Here is a 19,776-nt window from a genome sequence, read left to right as displayed (position 1 = left end):
ACACCAGTCGGTATGGAAGTTATTAGGTTAGTTTTTGAGGTTTCAGCCAACCAAATTCAAAGCTTACATGTTCTAGGTCATCTGTTCCATTACTGAATGGGTATATGGAGGTGGAAAGGTAAAAAACCTCTTGAAGTGATAAAGAAAAAACTGTATGTCCCCCAGCTAATGATTTTGTGGCTTAAAGCCTGTATACTGCAACGAAAACGTTATCTTTGACCTTACTACAGCTCGAACACAAACTGAGCTCTTCATTTACACTAAGAAAGTACCTGGGACTTTGCTAAGGCCCTCAAATGAAAGAACAGACTTACCAGCACATGTCCTGAAATTGAAGCTGCATTTGCCACTGATGTAGTGAAAACGTTGTCTGCGGAGGCACCAACATTGGCTACTGTCACTGTGGTGACTTCTGAAACGTAAACCAGACATGGACTTAACGTTTTCTGCTGTATCCAGAGAGCCTGTTAAGACAGCTAAACATCAAAAAATATAATTGCATTTCCTTCTTCCTATTAAAAATTAATTTTATTTTACACAATGACATTATGTTGTTATAAACACAACCATACTGATTTTTATTAAGCTTTGGGCTGAATGTGCTTTAACCGCCTTGTGACCGTAACAGTAGTTATCAGCATGGGATGAACTAAGGGAAAAATGAATATTGCATCTGTACTAAAAAAAACCTCAAACTGTGATGTTTTTTATTAAAAGAGGGGTGACTGGCAAACATCAAGATAAAGAGGACAACTGGCTCTCTCTCTGCCGTATACTAATTTCTAGGGAGCCATTACCTGTACACTTGGTCTGGTTAAAAACCGTCCACACTTACAGCCAAACGTTTCTATGATGTGTAGCATAACTGATTGCGTAGCTAAAACCAGAGGTTTTGCAGTACCACACACGGGGCAAGAGTGAAAAAGCAAGACTGAAACCTCACATGGAGATACCCATCTAGGTACGGAGGGCTCTGAAATTCTCTGCCTATCGGAGGTTGCCTTCAAAATTCTGCACGTTTCAGGGCACTTTGTTCACAGGACAGAGGGTCAAAGTAATTCCGGATGCACAAAAGCATCTCTTGCTCATTTTACTTTATGTTATGTAGCGTAGACGCGAGGAGCGTGTAATTTCCTAAGAGCGCGGGCGTGACTCGAGCCTCAGCTCGGACCCGCCATTTCTTCACCTCACCCCGAGGTAAATGACTGCATGTGTAGGCCGGACAGGCGGCAGAGCTGCAGGGAGCCGGAGGGGACACCAACGACCGGGGCTGCCAGCTCCAGCCCCGGCAGCCCCGACCTCCGGAGGTGTCTGTGGGGGCCGAGGGGCAGGGACAGTCGCTGCGGGACACGAGCTTCCCCGTCAGCGCCGGGCGGGAAAACGCTGCCGCCGCCGAGGCTGAGGCGACGGGGGGAGGGGGGCTGAGGGGAGCTGCGCATGCGCACTCCGCCCGCCCTGACCTGCGAAGGCGGCGGCAGCGGCCTCGTCGGCGCTCGGCAAGGGTTCGGTTCCCATCTCGATGTGCTCGGCATCTGCCGCCATCACCGTCACCGCAGTCACCTGCGCCGCCGCCGCCGCCTCCTCCTCCTCGGGCTCCGGCTCCGCCTCCGAGTCTGAGTCCGAGGCCGCCGCTCGCTGCGGCGACGGCTGCTGCTGTTGCTGCTGTTGCTGCTGCTGTTCGGGTCTTTCCGCAGCCGCCACTGCGGCTGCCGCCGCCGCCGCTGCCGCCGCCTCCGCTAAGCCCAGCTGTTTCGCCGCCGAGTCGGCGTCCTCCATCCGAGGCGGCCGGCGGGCGGGGGGGAGCCGAGCCCGCCCGAGCGGGCCCCAATGCCCGCCGCTCCCCCCCCTCCACCCCCGCCCCGAACGCCGCCGCTGAGGAGGGTCCCGCGGGGGGGGGGGGAGGGAGGGGGCCGCGGGGTGGTGGTGGTGGTGTGGGGGGGTGGTCCGGTCCTCCGAGGTCACTGGAGCGCTTTGCGGCGGGCGGCCGAGGGGTGCCGAGCTCGCCCGAGCGCTTCCGAAGGTGTTCCCCAGGCGGAATCGAGCGTTTCCGAACCGCTTCCGATGGTGCCCGAAGTGTCCCGAGTCTTTCCAGGCCTCGTCCGAAGGCGATCGATGGTTCCCGACGAGCGGGGCCCGCGTTTCCTGCCGGCTGGCCAATCCCAAGGCAGGACGCAGCCGAGCCCGGCCGAGTCCGTGGAAGCGCGGCCCGAAGCGATACCTGACAGATCGGCTGGGGAAGCCGAGCGCGCCCGAACAGGGCCGAGTCCCCGAGCGGTCCGGCCCAGAGGGTCGAAGAATCCCGAGCTCGCCCGAGTCTTTTCCGATCCTGCCCGAAGGCGGGTGAGGCGGGCGCGAGGAAAGCCGATCTGTTCCGAGTCCTCTCCGATCGCGTCCGAATTCCCCTTCGCCGGCCCGAACGGAGACGCCCGAACGGGCAGAGCCCGAATCCGCCCGAAAGCGACCGAACCGGGCCGAGCGCTCCGATCTCACCCGAAGGCAGAAGGGGCGGGGTGCGGGGGGTGGGGAGGAGGGGGGGGGGGGCAGCGAGCTCCTCCCAGGGGCGCGCGGACGAGCGGTCGCGGCGCGCAGGCTGCCGGGACGGTGGAGGACTGGCGGGCGGCGGGGGAGGGGCGCCAAGATGGTCGTTGTGAGGCGAGGTGAGCGGCGCGTTGCCATCCATACCGACAGGCCTTTTCCCCGCGGATGTCCCGGCGGGGCGGAGGGTGACCGGGAGTGGCTGTTTCCCACCGTGTTAGAGGTTAGCTCTCGCCTCCCCGGGCGGGGGCCGAGGTCGAGCTAGGCCTCGGCGCCGAGTCCGGCCCGATAGCCATATCGCGACAGCCCCGACACGCTGAGGTAAATCCCGGCAGCTGCGGACCCTGTGTCTGCGTGAGCAGGGGCTTGGCGGTTGTGCGGGCCGAGGAGCACCTTTATCCACTGGCAAATCGCTTTCCTGAGGCCGAGTGATACCCCTTGAAAATTCAAGTCTTTGCTTCAAATTATGAACCACTGGGATTCCGGGAGGGGAGGAGAGCTCTTCATTAGTGTGGTCAAAATGATTAATGTCCACTTCTTTCAAACAGGTCAGGGGTTTCCCCCCGCAAAATGTGAATTTCAGCCCTAGGTATACAAAGCCGGTTTGGAAAACTTTGGCTTGAACAATTAGCGTTTGCCGAAGACCTAAAAACAAGTTTGTGTAATGAGATGTACTGAGTAATGTTAACTATAGCTGCTGCATGCTTTTAATACAGTTTTGGCATTAAAAAAATCCATTTTTTTAGAAAGTGGGCTGTGTTCTACTTCAAGTAAGCATGCACAGCATCACTCACAGTTATTTCTAAAATCAGGAGCAGCCTGGATAAGGAGTCAGGCTTTTGTTGTATAAAACGCTTCACTGGAGCGTGGTCTGTAGCTGTTCTCTACAAAACTGTCCAGAAAAGTCAGCAGGATTTGGTTCAAGGGCTGTCTGAGAGCAGGACTGGTAGCGGAGGCATGTGTACGTGCAGACGGACTCCAGCCCGCGCGGCGGGTAGCTGCCGCCCTCCTAAAAACCAGGTTGGGTATGTGAGCTACGCTCACAATCCATACTCACCCCAAGCACAACTACCTTGTTGCCTGGGAGTTACCCTCCTACATGAAAGAGTTTATACAACTGGAAACTAGTGGCTACACTTTGTTTTCTTCCGGACTGTACAAGCTTTCCAACAGGCAGAAGTCACATGCCAACCTGCACACAGTGGAAAGTCACTACGCCAGGTCTCACTAATGCAAATGCCCCCCTTAGCAGAATGCTGTTCTTGCTGCTGCAAGTTTGTGTGCTTCATATAAATGCCTTAAAATTGTTACTGTGCTTTTTTTTTCCTGTGCCAGAATGCTTACTTAAAATTTAAAAATTCCCCCAGCAGCAATGCAGACTTCATTAATCCTAGCAGTGAGATGATCTCAGGGTGTTGGGATTAGCAGCCTACTGTTACACCTGAAATTATATATTCAGATGGCATAATAATTACTACTTAACTGCAGTATCCCTTTCACAGGCGTGTTGTCAGGTTTAAATGTTTAACCTGTGTGAAATGTCTCCTGTTGCTCAGGGGGAGGCAGCATGTTCTAAATAATAGTGGCTGTCAAACCCCGCCTTGGAACAGATGCAGGAATGTGGTCAGTGCCCTCTTGTGGAAATTATTTTTTAAAAAAAGTTTAAAAATAAAGTTAGGGAACTGCTATTAGGGAATTCACTAGGGGTTGCCTGTACGGTAAAATCATACTACTCTAATTACACCACTGGCATCACGGCAGTGTAGCTACCAGGGTAGATGAGGCTATGCCGGTATAGCTTAGTGTGTGGTTATACAGAAAGAGTTCATATCCAGATGCTTCTTGCGGAATAATAACACGTCTGCACATGCAGTTGTGGTATTTCAAATTAACATCCTGCTTCACAGTCTAAAATAACTTTAAAATGGCGACATCTCCTTACTGCTGTGCAAGAAAGGAAGCACATCATCTTGACACAAGGCGTTACTTTCGCATGAGGGTTTATAGCAGCATATAAATACAAACACATCTTTAACCATTAGTCACTGCAGAACACAATGCGTAATGAAACCTTTAACTTCCATTCTGCAAAAAGAAAGCAAGCATTCATCAAAACGCATTTTGGCTAAGTGAAGGGACGAGTCTGTTAGGAGCCTATAGTCCCTTTACAGAAGGTGGAGAGGAGATGAAGCACGTCCAGGAGGCATTTCAGATCGTAGACAGTATGAATCACCTTCTAAAATTGCTTGCCTATTTCCACTGCATTCCCAAATTGGACACCTTAATTAGGTGCCTAAAGTTAGTGGGGATTAATTTGGGCCCAACTGCATAAGACTATTAGGTGATGAGGACATTAACCTCAAGAAGCCCAGAGATGAAGATGGTGAGGTGAGTATGTCCCACTGATTTGATGATAATGAGCTGTCTTTGAGAAGATGGATGAAACAGCCTTTCACAGACAGTTTTACTCTCTGTGAAACAGAGATCGTAACTTTTTAATTCCTCATGTGTCTGAAAGAGGCTAAGAATATTAATGAGTTACTTAAGAGGTACTTTAGTAGGTCAGTGCCATCATGTTGCAAGGGAATTTTATCTGTGTTTCTGCAGGAAAAAAAAAGTAAAATGTATTGGTTAGCTTATAGAAAATATTTGGTATGATTTTTGTGGGTGATCAGAACATACTAAGGTTTTACATAGAATGATTTTGCTTTTGAAGGGAACTGGTTTGGAAGGATGTTATTTACAGGAACCGGGGAGCCCTGTGCTCTACATGAATGCTTTCTCACAATTTAAAACCAAATGGTACATTCTGGTTCGCTTGCATGTTTCCCTTGTTCCTGCATAGTTAGAGGGGATGAAGTGTCATCTGCTGTAAAAGGACAGGATAAACAAGTTCTAGGTAATGCCTATGTACTTCTTTATGTTTTGAAAGAGATGGGTTCCTCAGTGAAAGTGACACTTCACAACAGGGATTTCCCCTAGATTACTTTAGAATTCATGTATTTGAAAAAGTTATTTTTGGAACCTGAACTGCATGATGTGAGAAAATAGTAAGTCTTCCAGTGAACTGAGACAAAAATTTCTACAAGCATGCTTGACCTCTGTAGTAACATCAGTTGTTTGAATGTTTCTGCAGCGCTTTCAGTAAATATTTATTTTCTTCTCTTTATTTTTTCTTTCTCAATGGAAAGGAAGAACTTCGTCAGTTGTATCCTTTTTGTACCTTTCATCCCTCACATGTAGGAATCTTCAGAAAGACTGGCTGAAATGCATTCACATCTTCCTGCCTAATAAATCTGCACAAGGCTATTTTTGTGTTTCTGAGTTTTCCATCATCAGCACCATCCATATGAAGTAAAACTGGTAAAACATTTCTTTCAAGGGAAGATGTTTTTTGCAGCATTAGCTGGGGTTTAGCTGAGATTTTGCCCTGATTGGTTTCCACTCATGCAGAAACCCCTTTAACCCACCCTGCAGTCTTGACAGAGGGCTGGCAGCCACTTTTATGATCACATAACTCTCGTTTCCTTAGGAAGCAAGGCTAAAAACTGGATTTGTGGACTGATGGACACAAACTGATGGACATAGCATACCTCACAGACAGCTGACACAGCCGACAAGGTAGTAAAAGCAGCTTTCAATAGTACTTCCTCTTCTCTCATGTTAATTCACCCTACCTTTACTCCTGCCAAGATCTAAGTAACCTCCTAAGAGGAGACACCCTTGGCTTCAGAGATTTCCATGCTTAGAACCTATCTAGTAATTTTTTGCTCCACCTTCCTTCAACTGGAAAAACACAAAAACCTGGTTCTGTTTTATTAAAATGAGCTGCTCTGGGAACTGGAATATATCTACCACGTGTGGGTGGGTGCTCTGTTCAGGAACTGGATGGGCAGTTCCTGTACAAGATGCCTGGGATGAAGTCTCTGCTTGGAGATACTCAGAAGATTTCGAAGGGCTAGGGGAGAGAGGGGAGGATAAAGAATATTTTGAGTATAGAAAGACAGATGTGGAAATAATGAAATCTGCACTGATAACTTCCTTATATAAATTACGTTGTATTATTTAAAGCTAAGAAAGGCATTTGGTATCATATGGTTATCAAAAATACATATGAATGGCCAAACTTTCTGCATTCTTGGAGCCACATTCCAACTTCTCCATGTGGTGGTGAGCCCCAGAATGTCCCACGCGTGTCTCCTATATTGCATTAATAACATGCTGCTGTGCCTCAAGAGAAAATCATTCCTTCAGTGTGTATGTACCTGCTATATAGGAATTGTGCCTATCCACGGGGGTGGGTGGGCTCTTGAAGACATCTAACTGTGAGGTACCTCCTATAAGCTAGGCATTTCAACTCCTGTTGCAGTCCGAGAGGGAGCTGGCACGGTTTAACACCGGACAGTAGTTCATCCCACCCTGCTCGGGACCTGCTTGGCTAGGAAGGTGCTCATCTCTGCTGACTCCACAGGAAGCCCAGGCGACTAATTTAGACTCAAGACATAACTTCAGGGTGGCTGTCATCTTAGGATGGCTACAGGTGAAATGAATCTGTCCAGAGCTTGCAAGTAATTTCTCCCTATTTGTAGAACAGTACGTGCTATATTCCCTGTCCTTCAGGGGCATTTTGAGGATGTATTAAGGATTGTGGAGCTCTCAAATACCTTGGCAGTGGATCCACATAGACAGACAAATAACTACAGCTAAATATTATCTCACAGTATACAACAGTTAGTTTTGTAAGCAGCGAATTAAGGGAGTCTGTTTTTTATGAATTTACATCTCAAAGCTGAGCTCATGGCCTTTCTCAGACAGGTAACAAAGAGCACAGCTTTCAGACTTTTCATCAGGTGAGCAGTAATAGGGCCTGTCTGCTTCACAGAGCCACCTATTTTCAAAAACTTGCAGGAATTTGATGTATTGGAGTCTGCCAACCCTCTGTCAAGTTGCTTAAGGCTGACTAACAGGTTTGGGGAAATGTACACATGCACACACACACCCCCCATTTCCTTAGGCTAACGAATACCCTACTACATACCAAATAAAATTTTTTTAAAAAGTAACTAAAGCCAAACCTGAAACAGCAAGCTTTTATCCTAACTCTTGGTATTTGCAATCTCAAGTTACTTTCTGAACCCTACCAGTAGGCCAGTCAAAGTTGAACCATTAAGTATAAAAAGGCACAGCAGTATATTTTGAGGTTACTAGGAAATGGTGACTTTATGAAATGGATCCCACCTCATTGCTATGACAAATCCTTAATAACAGTTATCAGCTGTCATCTGTTCCTTTACAGATTCTATTTTATGTAAATGGAATTTATTACATCTTTTACTTCTTGGCGACTCTTGCAATGATTGTTTATAAAAGTAAGTTGCACGTATTCTAACACAGAAGTAGGCTGTGTGCTTATGACACGGTTGTGGTTTGTTGGTATGCCTTACTCTATTTCCCTGGCTTATTTACACTGTGTTATTCTACAGGTCAAGTTTTCAGTTACCCAGATGATTTTTTAGCTCCTGATCTTGCATTGCTTTTCATTATGGCCATTCTTGAAGTGCTCCGATTATACTTGGGTATGTCATGTTATCACTGTGCCTTTTCAGTGGAATATAATCTTTAAACATTAATCATTCTGAAATTAAATGTGTGTCAAAACATACCAGTTTAGCAGACTAGCAGATATTTGGAGACTGTTGTTCAGTTAAGCAATTAAACTTTATCTGACTGATCAATAGATTTGGCCAGAGGGTCAAATAGAATTTGCTCTCATATGAAATATAATCTGTAATGCCATTAAAAAACGATAGCCGGGTTGTCAGAAAGCAATATAACTGGGACAGCTGGAATGCTGTTACGCTGTTTATAATTGAGCATGACTTCTGAGAATGAACATGTTGAAACACAGAGATTTCCATTCACTGAGACAATACAGCTCCTTTCAGCTGCTCCAGCAATGTACACAAGTAGCCACATGGCCAGAGCCTTGTGGAACAGGTAATGCTAAGGCCATCCCTGAGCAGTGTACGGCTGCCACTGTGACTACACCTTTTCCTTTCACTCCTGAAGACACATGCCAGTTCCAATATCTTCATTTCACTAAGACAGAACAGTGTAAAGGGCCTCCTGACCCCTGTCCAGAGCTTGCTACAACTTCATAAAGTCCTTTTTTTAAAAAAACAAGTTACTATTAAAATCTGCGCTCAGTATTCCTAAGACATTTATGGAAGTTGGGTCTCTTGAATTCAGCTGACTTGCTGCAGGGGTGAATGTAGCCTGCTGCCTTAAAGCTCTCTGCATATGTTTGCCTGGAGCCTGGTGGATGAATAAAGAAGCAAGTTTCAAGTCTGATGTAGTTAAACAGCAAAAACTACTAAGACTAGCTTGGAAATAAGATGCAAGGAAGAGAAAAATGCAGCTTCTCCACAGTGATAGTAATTTGAAATAGGAGGAGACTAGCAGGGAATACAGAAGACTCTATATCGCACAAGATTTTAAAATCGGGATGGGATGCCTTTAGATGTGCACTGCAGTCACCAAGTTGTCATGCTAAGCGCAGGGCTGGGGGTGACTGGGGGAAAGTTTGATGTTTGACTAAGAAGCTGAGTGACCAAAATGGTTGCAGCTTCAGAACTGATTATCTGTGGTAAGAAAAGGTAGGCATTGTGACTTTGAGTAGCAACTGATTGCTCTTTATTTAGAGTAACTTTGGTCAGCAAGAAATGGATTGTCCATTGGTGTTTGGGTTGGTTCTTACATTTACTGACAGAGCCTTGATTCAGGACAGTATTTCAGTGTACTCTGAGCTGTGAGAAGTAGAGCCTTTTTTGAACAGGAATACTCTAGACTTATGGCTTGTGATATTGTCAGAAGAAATCAAAGACTCATATCAGCTTTTTGTTTCCTTCAAGGTTCAAAGGGTAACCTGACAGAAGAAGAGGCTCCATTAGGGCTCAGTCTTGTGATCACAGTCGGAAGTGTGATTCTGTCTGTATATTTCCTGGTGTGGCAAACTTACGTGCTGAAAGCAGATGTCATTATCAACGCTGTTCTTCTCTTTACGTATGGGCTTGAGTCAGTACTAAAGGTCATAGCCATTGCTGCTTTTGTCAGCTAAAGCCTAGCAGTTTTCAACATGTTCTCAACACATTTCTTCTATAAAAGAGTGGGTTTATGTTTCAAATATTTAATTCTTTTGCATATAAAAAAGCCTGTAAAACTTTCCCGTTTAAAGTACAAATTTTTGAGGGACAGAGATCTCCCTGAATGGTAGGTAAAATATGCTGTCCAGCAGCTGTGTTACACTATCTCATCATAGCTTATTTATGGGCAACAGCAAGAGATGATTCAGCAAAAACACTTAATGCTCTGGTATTCATCAGGGATCGATAATAAATATTCATTCCCAACACAGAATATTAGCCAGTGCATCATCTAGCTACGTGCTGTTGAGATGATGTGAGTTTTCATGGCATAGCAGCAACGTACAACCAAAGTGACACAGAAATGAATCAGGCCAATATAGTATGGACTCATTTCTGCCTTACCACATACACGTTCGTGTTTGAGGGCACGGTTTCTCTTCTGCTCTCATTTGTGTTTTCAGACCCCAGTGGTAATTTCCCTGACTTTAGTAGGGCAGTACCTGATTTATCCCAGTGGGAGAGAGTTGAATTGAGTTTTGCACATACCCGGAGAGCCAGAGCTACAGGGTTTGGGCAGCTGGTTCTTACTGACGCAGAGGCCAAAGGCAGTAGTGTGAGGGTATGTTTGTTTAAATAGGATGGCCTTAAGATGAGCATAAACATTCACCATCCACTCACCCTTCTGTCCTATTGAAAAGTCCAACAGAATGTTGTCAGATGTATTTCTATTTGGTGTTAAATGTGTCTGCAAAAAATTACAACATAAGCCTTGTCTTTTAAATGAAGAACTCTGTGCGATTTCAGATTTTTTTACTGTATCAAAAATACGTATGTATTAATGTAAAGCTTGGGGATTTTATGGGGGTTTTGTACAAGCAGGTTTTATATTCAGAAGTTCCTATTTTTATATTTATTTATTCAAATAAATAATGTATGAGATCCAAGAAGTGTTTGAAGTGCAGAGCATCTTGTTCAGATCCTAGGCTACAGCTAAGCTACACAAAGGAAGACTTGGGCAAGACTGCGTGTGTGTAAAAGACTCTTCTGATCCTGCTGCTGCTGCTATATGTAGGCCATTCTCATGTACTGGGAAGGAGTGCCTGAGGTCTGCGCTAATTTGCACTAGCCCTGAGCTGAAAATACAGTGGTGCAGGCCCTGTATTGCCTCAGCCACACTGCTGTTTTCTTTCCAGTGGTGGTAGAAGGGAACAAAAGATGCAAAGTTCCTGCAGAAGGGCCCAGTTTCATCCCTCGGTCATACCCAGGGGAGCCCCTTCCAAGGCCAGGTAACACCAGCTTCTGTCCACATTACACGGCCCAGCAGTCAAAATCAAAACACACACATTGGCACCAATCCCATTGGGCCAGATCCTGTTAAGGCAGTGCAGTGGCACAACCAACCCTTTGTTGACCAGCAGGAGCAAGACTGCATCCGTGAAGACAACATAGAAGCAGCAGAACTGGGTGCTAAGGAGCAGCCAGGAAATTGAATGACCAAATGTTTTTGTGCTTAATCTGTGTGAATCAAACACCCACCTATTTGTCCTTCCAGATTTGTTTGGCATAATGGAATGTACTCATCATATACTTGTTAGGAGGAGCAACAAACATACCAAGCTGTATCTACCACATTGATGATGAATGCATACCAAGCAAAACCCCTTTCTGCGTGCATACAGATAAAAGCACATTTTTTTCCCTGGTATTTACACCTGCCTTATACAAAGATCTGGCAATAGAACATCTGACAGGTTTTAAAGGAAATACTGCAAAGTGAATATTTTTTTACCTGAATGTAGGTGGTACAGCAGATGGAGTCACACACGTCAACTTCAAGTTGCAGCCTCTGTGCTTTACCTTCCTTCCTTCTCGTGGTGCTCACTACAAACAAAATAAATACAAAATATTAGCACAACTGGAGGTAGCAGAGACCCAGGGTGCAGAGGCAGGAGACGCTAGTAAAGCTAGTAGAAGGTGTTCCTACTGCAAGATGTTGGACCCCACCACAGATCACCACCCCCTCAGCTACCATCCTACAACTATAAAACTGGATCCCTGGCCTGAACCATGCAGAAAATAGCCCTCAAAAATGGTTCTGATGAAGATGTTAATTAGGTGATGGTTGCCTATCCCCACAGCACAGTACAAGTTTGGGACAGTCTGCTGGGCCACACAGAGTAAAGCAGCCTCCTCAAGCTTTATAAAACAGTGTTACATACATATATATACACACGTTATCAAACATGGTCAATTCTTTGCTCCCTAACCACCACCTAGATGAAAAACAAGAATCAGCAGGGAGTGACAATGCTTGCTGATAGTCAGCAATAGGGTAAATATACACATAATAATGAACATAAAATATAATGATATGAACATAATGTTCATAAATTAACATAATGATAATAAACATGAATTTTTGAGCTCATTTGAAAGCACTGCCTGATGGCTTGCAGACTGGTCACAGTCCTGGATGGCTGTCAGTGCTTGCTGGGGGTCAGCTGGTACCAACCTAGATTTGTACCCTCAAAAGGGTAGGACAGCTCTGTTTCAATTTTCCAGTTTAAGATAAAATTGTCCATGACCTTTTTTCTGATTAGATGATCAGATACTGGGGTACTTCTGCTGCTGACAGCCCCCCACTCTGTGATGAATGTAGGAGAAGGATGAAGAAGTCTGCAAGCTTCAGACAACTCCTTAGTCTCGGGTATTGCCAGGCTTTGAATAGGAATTGTCATTTATGCTGGTGACTGTGATTTCATGACAGCTTCTCTCCATGCTGAGCTGGTAGAAAGACCCAAAGTGAATGGGGCCCTGGCCTCAGAGAGTTTCTCTAATCAAGAGCTCCTTTCCAAACCATTCCCACTGTTCAGAGAAGCAGGGCATGGCATAGAGAAGCCATTGATGACATTTGCCAGACATAAGATTGCTGGAGCTTTTAATTATGAGGCCCAGCCCTTCTGAAACAGGACGAGCAAGTTGGATGAAAACGGCATTAAAAATTTAGAGGAACACATATTTTGAGGAGCTCGGTTTGGGTGTTGTTTACTCTGCAAGGAAGAAGTCTTTGTTCTCAAGCCATCACAGGGGTGTCTGCCGCCAACCTGATTTAAAAGCCTGATCCCAAGAGGCAAGTTAGCCTCCTGGGATTTCAAACTCGGAGATACTCTGTGAGATAGGGCTTTATTGGTCCACGGCTTTTTTGTGTTCCTCAGTAGGCAGAAACAGCGTACAGCCCAAAACCCAGCAGAAGCGGCACAGTCCAGTGAAGGAGCAAGGCTGAGGACGTGCGCTCGTTTGGTTCCACATCTGGGAGCCGAGTCAGCAGAGCGGGCATTCAGGAACTGCCACTGTGCAGCAGGGTAATTCCCCTCTCGCTGATTGCCTCTGGCCTGCTTAGACCAGCATCAGCTGTTGCAGGGAAGATGTAATAAGCTCCATTGTGGTTTTCTTCCCTGCCCAGAGGAAAAGTTGCCTCCTCTGCTCAGCAGTTAAAGATTTCCTACAGGGCACAGTAGCCCGCTGTGCCTATCTTCGTCATGAATGTGGAGCCGAGGCAGCCAGATAGCAAGCAGTCAGTGCCTTAAACATTAAATAGCTTCTCCAACAGAATCCTTCCAAATCCCGGTTTGCACCCCAGGAAAGCCAGCCCAGCCCAGCGGAGCCACTGGGGCATTTCAGTGGCAGATGTGGCAGATGACACATTTCAGGGGGTAAGGATCCCCTGCACAAAACCTTTCAGCTGGAAAGGCTCGCCGGCCTCCGGCACAGCTGACATTCCCACCACGTTTCCCTTCTGTTGAACCGATATCACTTCCCCTGCCCGGTGGTGTGGCTGGCATTCTCTAAGTGCTGTTTGTCCTAGGGCTGGCCATGTTTTCACAGTGCATCCCGTACCGAGATTGCCCTGAGATCTCACCAACATTGCGGTGAGGAGGATGACGGGGCACTGGGTGGGTGCATCACACCAACTATCAGTTTATGTTCTCCTACAGCGGAAGAGGTCGTTCTCCTGTCAAAACCAAGCTGCCAAAATCATAACTGTCATGCAGGGAACTGGCTCTCCCCCTGCCCACCAGCTCACCCAGCGGCATTCCTCCTGCAATAACTCACCCAGGGCGGTTCCCCCATGCAGCGTCTGGACACGGGCCACGCAGCAAGCTGAGTGCTAGACCCCATAGTGTGGCAGGCACCAAAGAACACCATGGCAGCAGGGAACTCAGCAAGCACCGAGTTAAAGAAGCCAGGCTTCCTCCAGACCTGTGTCCCATGGTGGAAGCTTTTTCTTATTTCTTTCTCTAGCATCAGCTATTTCTTCCCCGGGGCCAGTGGCAAGGGGTGTCTCTAGCATGTACACGCCACAGGTTCAGCACACATCGTAGGGATGGGGGGGTAGGCCTGCAATGCAAATGTACGTTAATAAAATGCTCTTAAAAGCCCCATTTTTTTGGAGAAGGCTGGCTAACCAGATGGATCCCACACTGCCATGGACACGTCTGTGAGACCAATACATTCAGCTTATATTTTCCAGCTTAATGATCAAGCTCATGACCTGATCCCATCATTTTAAAAAATGTTAAACCTTGAGACAAATGAAACTAGGTTTTCTTTGAAAGTAGTAAGTCTGCCTACACAAGAGACCATTTTCCAGAGTTCAGGGTCCCTCTAGGCCCCCAAACACACGGTCTGTAGGGCTGAGCTGGCAGCATAGCAGATCCCAAGCACAACTCAAACATCCTCTCCACAGTCTGGCAACAGAAACTCAGAAGCAGCCTTGCCATCTTTTAAAATTTCCCTCTAACTTTTGAAGAGCAAGAGAGAAGCAACAAAAGATTATGTGACGAGACTGGGGCTTCTAAAGAAATCCTCAGAGAACACGGGGACGATGCTTGCCACAACACAAGGGCTGAAGCTCAAGTCCTACCTCTGCTACTACAGCAAAAAGTGGCTCCTGCTTTCTCTGTGCCCCACCTGGGGCCCTGGTGAAGAGGGGACGGTGATCTTGCTCCTGACGACACTGATAATAGAGCTTGGACACCCGCAAGGGAGGGCTGATACAGTACTGCAGTGGCACAGGAATACTCCCTGCAATGGCCAAAAAGGTCCCGTAAAGTTTCTCTCTGGCACACAGGTGCACACGCATGAATAACAACAGGGTCCTGCATATGGTGGTCGCCCAAGCAGAGCCGATAAGGACCATCTCCTGCGCAGGAGCAAGCCTTGCTCAGGCTGCACCATGCTGATGCCAAAACCTTTGCCCAATGCCCAAGGCCAGCGAGCCCTTTACTCCCCTCCTGTGCCACAGCAATTGCTTCACCTCGGTCCTCCCAAAGGTGGGTTTAGCAATCACTCCCCTCTCCCCACTGTAACCCCGTCACAGCTCTGCCAAAGCTATGTTTTACCTTTGCCCAGCACCAGGGGCTTAAGTGTGGGGCAGAGACCTGTGGCATGGCCAGGCCCCCTACCTCCGGCCAGCTCATGGCAGAGCTGAGGCAAGATGAGGGGCTTTACGGCAGTGTAACCCTAAGGAGCACCGTGCCACGGTGTGGGGTACCCCAAAGGGGGCTCTGCCCTCACCCCCAACTGCTTCGGGGACCTGGAGAGGGAGGACGTTTTGCCCTCTCCCTTCATCTCAAGGCACCTTTCCCCGCTGCAGACGTCAGGGCACACAGAGCAGGCAGGAGCAGAGCTGGAAGAAAACAACCGGCAAGCCAGCGTGGAGCTGCGGAGGAGAGCACCAGGCTGCACAAAAGGTGCCTTGTTCCCCCCGTGAGGCAGTCGGGCAGCGCGTCCCCTCCCTCACCGTCGATGGAAAACTCAGCTCCGAGCGCTCCTTTACCACCCCTCACCGCCTTCAACCTCCCCCTTGGGTACGAAATGTTCTCAGGCGAAAGAAACCTGAAGTTTAACACGTCCCACCCGGGCAGCACCTCGGCTCAGCTTTTGGTCCCCTTGCACCAGGAGTGGGCAAAGGCCCCAGCTGTCCCAGGCGCCTTGCGGGGATGCAGCCGGCTCGCCGAGGCCACTGGCTCCTAGTTATACAGTAACCTGTTGCTCCGGGTCCCAGCTCCACCTCTCGCTGCCTCCACATCCCTCCCCTCCTCTCTCCTCTGCCAAGAAACCTCTGTCACCTGCTCTCAGACAACTGGGGCGAGCGGCACCGGGACAAAAGGGCAGAGGGAAGCCAGCAACACAGGGACCCCCAGGCTGGGGCACCAGGTGGGCTCTGCCTCGGTCTCTCCTCCATCGTTTGGGCTGGGGCACTAGGCTCGCAGGCAAAGCGCTGAGCAGGGAGGCAGAGGGAGCTTGGCTGCCGGAGAATGGCAGCAGGATTTAACTAGGAGGGCACGGCTAACTGGGAGAGGACGCACGGGAGCCGAGGGAACTGCGGGAGACAACAGCGGCTTCTCAGCACCGGTAAGTCCCTCCTTGCAAACCCTAAAACTTCACGGCCCCCCCCCCCCCCCAACATTTTTCTACGTTAAAGGTCCGGTTGATTCAGCCGTGGAAGGAGTGTGACTGGAGAGGGGGCTCCGGCTGGGATAACTGTTGCTGCATAGTTTTATGGGTTTTTTTTAAAAGGGTGAAAAAACTTGATTTTTCCAGTGTTAAGTTTTCAGGGTTTGTTTCCCATTCTTGCATTTCCCCACCGGGTCAGACCCAGTAGGTGGCACTTTTCTTGGCAGCAAAATGTCCGTCTGGCACAGAACGGGGCTTTTTTTTTGTTGTTCCTAATGAAGCCTGGAGACGATAGCTTGGAGCAGCTGTTTGTTTGCAAACCTCGGGGTTTCCTCCTTTCGGGACGTTTGCGGAGAGAATTTTTGCTGTTCCCCACCAGGCACCTCAGCGAGCTGCTGCTCTCGGTGGGTGAGCTCTCCCTGCTCGTGACCTTGGCAAGATTCATCACCCTATTTCAAAACGGAGGGAAGGCTCGCTCGGAGATGCCCTGTTCCCTCGTGTGACAGCTCTGGCCCCCCATGAGCTTCTGTCTCTGCATTAACGAGTTGGAGCGCAGCTCTCCTGTCCCTTTTCACTTATTTGCCTGGAAAATGCCAGTGCAAACTCCACCGAGGACAAGGCTCAGGGACAAATGATTTGACTGATGTTATTTTTAAATACTGGAAATAACTGTGAGACAACACGGTAGTAAAATACAGCAATTGCCCTGCTGTAATTAGGGCAACGGGGAGTAACACTTGTGTTGCTGGGCTGCTCTGAAATGCTGCACAAAACAAGTGCTGTAACAGGGATCAGATCTGTCAGTGGTTGCTTGTCTGAGAGCTGCAGCGCTGAGCTGCTTTGGTGGGATCTGCCCCTAAAAAGGACTTTTTCTGAGTTAAAGAAATGACAGCAAGAGGCTCAGCCCCCAGCTGACGCACAACAGCCTGGCTGGCTGAGGCAGAGACCCGCGCAGGGTTTCATCCACGACTGCCACACGCAGTAGCACATTCTTAGCTCCGTTTAGTTGAGTGATCGAGTTTTCAGTTGATCAGGGAGGAAAATTAGCGCTTCACACACAAAGGGCAGGCAGCAGTATTGAATCAAGGAGCCCTTTAAAACAGGACTGTGAAGAGGGACTTGGGATCCACTGTAGTAACGTGTCTGCGAGTGGCAAAGGTCATTGCTTCGCTCTGTTTAAAACCAAGGCTTAAACTGGGGTTTGGGATAACACTAACAGCTTGATCCCTGCTGCGGTTGGGCCTGGGTCATACCTACTGCTGGCTTCTGCCACCAAAGCATTAGGAAGCCAGGCTGGCCGAGGACCTGGTGCTCTTTCAGCTGGATCCCAGCCCTCCATCGCGTGCAGGCACCTGCAGGCAGTCCAGTACAGGATCCACTCTGCTGTACTCAGCAGGGCAGGATGGGTTTGTCATACAATGATAGAGCTTAGACGGACTGGGGCTGTTTTCAGGCACCTGAGAAAAAGTTGAGCACTGGCATCATTGAACTGAACGTTGGTGAAGTCCTGGGGAAGGGAACAGCTGTGAAAGACAGTGAAGCACGGCTGCTGTGTCCATGCACACACACGCATTTGCTTGGTGTGATAAAGCAGTTTGCCAAGACAAGTTTTTAGTCCTTGGCTTTCTGCCCCTCTGCCAGTCACCACCCAACGTGAGGGTGGGCACCAAGACAGAGGCGAACAGCCCGGGTGCTGCACAACATGAGGAGGAGATGTTTTCTGGGCCACGGGCTCCGTATCGTGGAAGCTGACAGACTCTCTCCTTCAGTGTCCACCTTTGTTGTCTGCAAACAACTCACCGTCAGTTGGAGTGACAAAACCCAGCCCCGAGCCTGGTGAAATAGGTCCTACAGATTGTTGCTTCTGGGGCTCTGTCTGCCTGAGTCCCCTGGATGCAGGCACCCGGTCTGTACAGACCAGCTTGCCAAGTCAGGTAGCAGCTCGCTTGTGTGCATGCAGGTGCATCGCGGAGAAGACGCTGTCTGCGGTAACGTTAACAGCAGCTACCATTTTGTCAGGCTGTCCCGCACATCCAGGGGAGGAGACCCTCCTGGGGGATGGCCTTGGGGCCAAATCTGCCAGATGTTTGCTAGCATCTGACCCTTGATGAGATGGCTTTGAATGTGCTGGAAAACAGAGCGCTTTTTGTAGGATCACGGGATAATTCAGGCTGGAAGTGAAAGAGATTCAGAAGAGATCCTAATGCGCTAAAGGACACAGGAGGTTTTAGTCCTTGTGGTAGACAAAGGAGTGAAACAGGGAGAATATACACGTTGGCTTGTGTGGGCTTGAGAAACATCCGTATAAAATAAGTCCAGGTACAAAGCCTGAGTGCGTGACGGAGCCTCAGAGTATTATTCCTAGACGGCTGGATCCCAGGGTGCTGCTTTGGAGCCGTGTCTCCATCAAACTCTCTGCTTGCTTTCTCTCTTCCATGCCATGGTCTCCCTCGAAGTGCTAGGTCAGGGCAGGTTTGTGGGTTTAATGAAGACTCAGAGGTTTTCTCCTTGTGTGGGGCTGAAGTCTGGCCTCATATCTATCTGCTTTACATAACAGCAGTCAGCAGTACTTCTCTTAACTCCAGGGCAGATGTTAGCGCACGGCCTTTAGCCTACGAGTTTGATGCGATTGGCAATAAAATAATCACCCTCTAAAAATACTCAAGCCTTACAAGCCTTCCCTAGTGTCCCCCAAGCAGAAGGGCCAGGGAAAGCCCACAGACTTCCCAGAGTGACAGAGATGGTTTCCTGCACTGCGGTAAAGCTTTATCAGCAGTAGGATGTCCGCCTGGAACAGCAGCACGCATGCAGGACCGGGCGGATCTAGCAGCACATGAATCTAGCAGCATAGCCGCCTGAACCACCCTGCTTTGGCCAAGGTTCGGCAGGTGCCCAGAAAAATACCCACCTACCTGCCCAGGAGGTATTCAAGCCTCCCACTTGAAGGGAGGGGAAGGGTGGTACCTTCAGAAACACTCCCTGCTCATCCAGCTGTGTTATAGAACAGTCCTTGTACCGTCAGAAATGGTGCTAGGCACTGTACAATGCCCAAGTGACACAGGAGATGGGATCCAAGGAGGCCAGGAGGCCCGAGGTCACAATTTGTCTCCCAGATCTCCACCTGCCCACAAGACTACACAGCTTTTCATCTGTCAGGGTTACAGCAGAGAGGAGCATTAAGGATTTTCATGTAGCCGGGAGGCTGTGAACAGCAACTCTGTCTGCTTGCAGCGGGTTTGAAATGGCAAGCTTGGGGAAGAAGATGCTGTCACCCATCCCTACAATATTTAGTTCCCCTGCATCAAATCACTGTCAAGATGGAGTTGAAGGGGATCCTGGAGAGAGCCGATCCCATGCATTGGTGTCATTGTGCTGTTCCCACATGAACTAGGCCACCTCTGCGCATAATGCAAGAGCTCGTCCTTTCCCAAGGCAGCAAGAGGCTTCCTTTCTCCTGGGCTGGGGACAGCGCTGCCTGCAAATTTGAAACGCGTGATGCCGGGGTGGGGGGGTAACCAAAAAAAGCCCTGGTACTTTTATTTCCTGGTAATCCAGATAAATCGGGAGGAATTGCAATTAAGAAGGGAGGGACGGGTGTGTAGCTGAGTGCTAGACCGGTTTGGAGATCTTCCCCATT

General features: G+C 48.6%; 3 protein-coding genes across 13 annotated transcripts in view; 2 read left to right on the top strand and 1 right to left on the bottom strand.

Annotated features, from left to right (window-relative positions):
* DEAF1 (DEAF1 transcription factor) overlaps positions 1 to 1,850 on the bottom strand; it is a 33,499-nt gene extending 31,649 nt beyond the window's left edge. For 6 of the 7 annotated variants that reach the window (XR_007508579.1, XR_007508580.1, XR_007508581.1 and 3 more), the window contains exons 1-2: positions 1,461 to 1,850; positions 315 to 412 (exon numbers count right to left, since the gene is read on the bottom strand). Coding sequence is in view for 3 of the 7 variants with exons in the window: in XM_049821283.1 (XP_049677240.1) it covers positions 315 to 412; positions 1,461 to 1,776 (414 nt within the window). In the remaining 4 variants the exon portion in view is untranslated. The remainder of the gene's footprint in view (positions 1 to 314; positions 413 to 1,460) is intronic. The other variant, XM_049821287.1, reaches the window with a different exon arrangement.
* A 697-nt stretch (positions 1,851 to 2,547) lies between these two features.
* Positions 2,548 to 10,618, top strand: TMEM80 (transmembrane protein 80). 5 transcript variants are annotated; one of them, XM_049821295.1, is made up of 5 exons: positions 2,548 to 2,657; positions 5,727 to 5,743; positions 7,811 to 7,904; positions 8,019 to 8,111; positions 9,447 to 10,618. In XM_049821295.1, exons 1-5 carry the CDS (start codon positions 2,639 to 2,641, stop codon positions 9,650 to 9,652), a joined length of 429 nt encoding a protein of 142 aa, XP_049677252.1. In that variant the 5' UTR covers positions 2,548 to 2,638; the 3' UTR covers positions 9,653 to 10,618. The 5 variants fall into 5 exon arrangements, 2 of the variants coding, with proteins under 2 accessions (XP_049677252.1, XP_049677251.1); XM_049821294.1 differs by having other exon boundaries at positions 2,568 to 4,923; positions 5,731 to 5,743; XR_007508584.1 differs by lacking the exons at positions 7,811 to 7,904; positions 9,447 to 10,618 and adding an exon at positions 6,068 to 6,156 and having other exon boundaries at positions 2,568 to 4,923; positions 5,727 to 5,898; positions 8,019 to 8,107.
* Positions 10,619 to 15,534: 4,916 nt separating this feature from the next.
* Positions 15,535 to 19,776, top strand: part of EPS8L2 (EPS8 like 2) — a 66,613-nt gene continuing 62,371 nt past the window's right edge. Inside the window, exon 1 of the mRNA XM_049821281.1 lies at positions 15,535 to 16,097. The gene's annotated coding sequence lies outside the window, so the exon portion shown is untranslated. The remainder of the gene's footprint in view (positions 16,098 to 19,776) is intronic.

This window comes from Accipiter gentilis, chromosome 17, assembly GCF_929443795.1.
Source record: "Accipiter gentilis chromosome 17, bAccGen1.1, whole genome shotgun sequence".
NCBI classification, from domain to species: domain Eukaryota; kingdom Metazoa; phylum Chordata; class Aves; order Accipitriformes; family Accipitridae; genus Astur; species Astur gentilis.
Note: the sequence above shows the minus strand (reverse complement) of the source record. Positions and strands in the feature narration are given on the sequence as shown.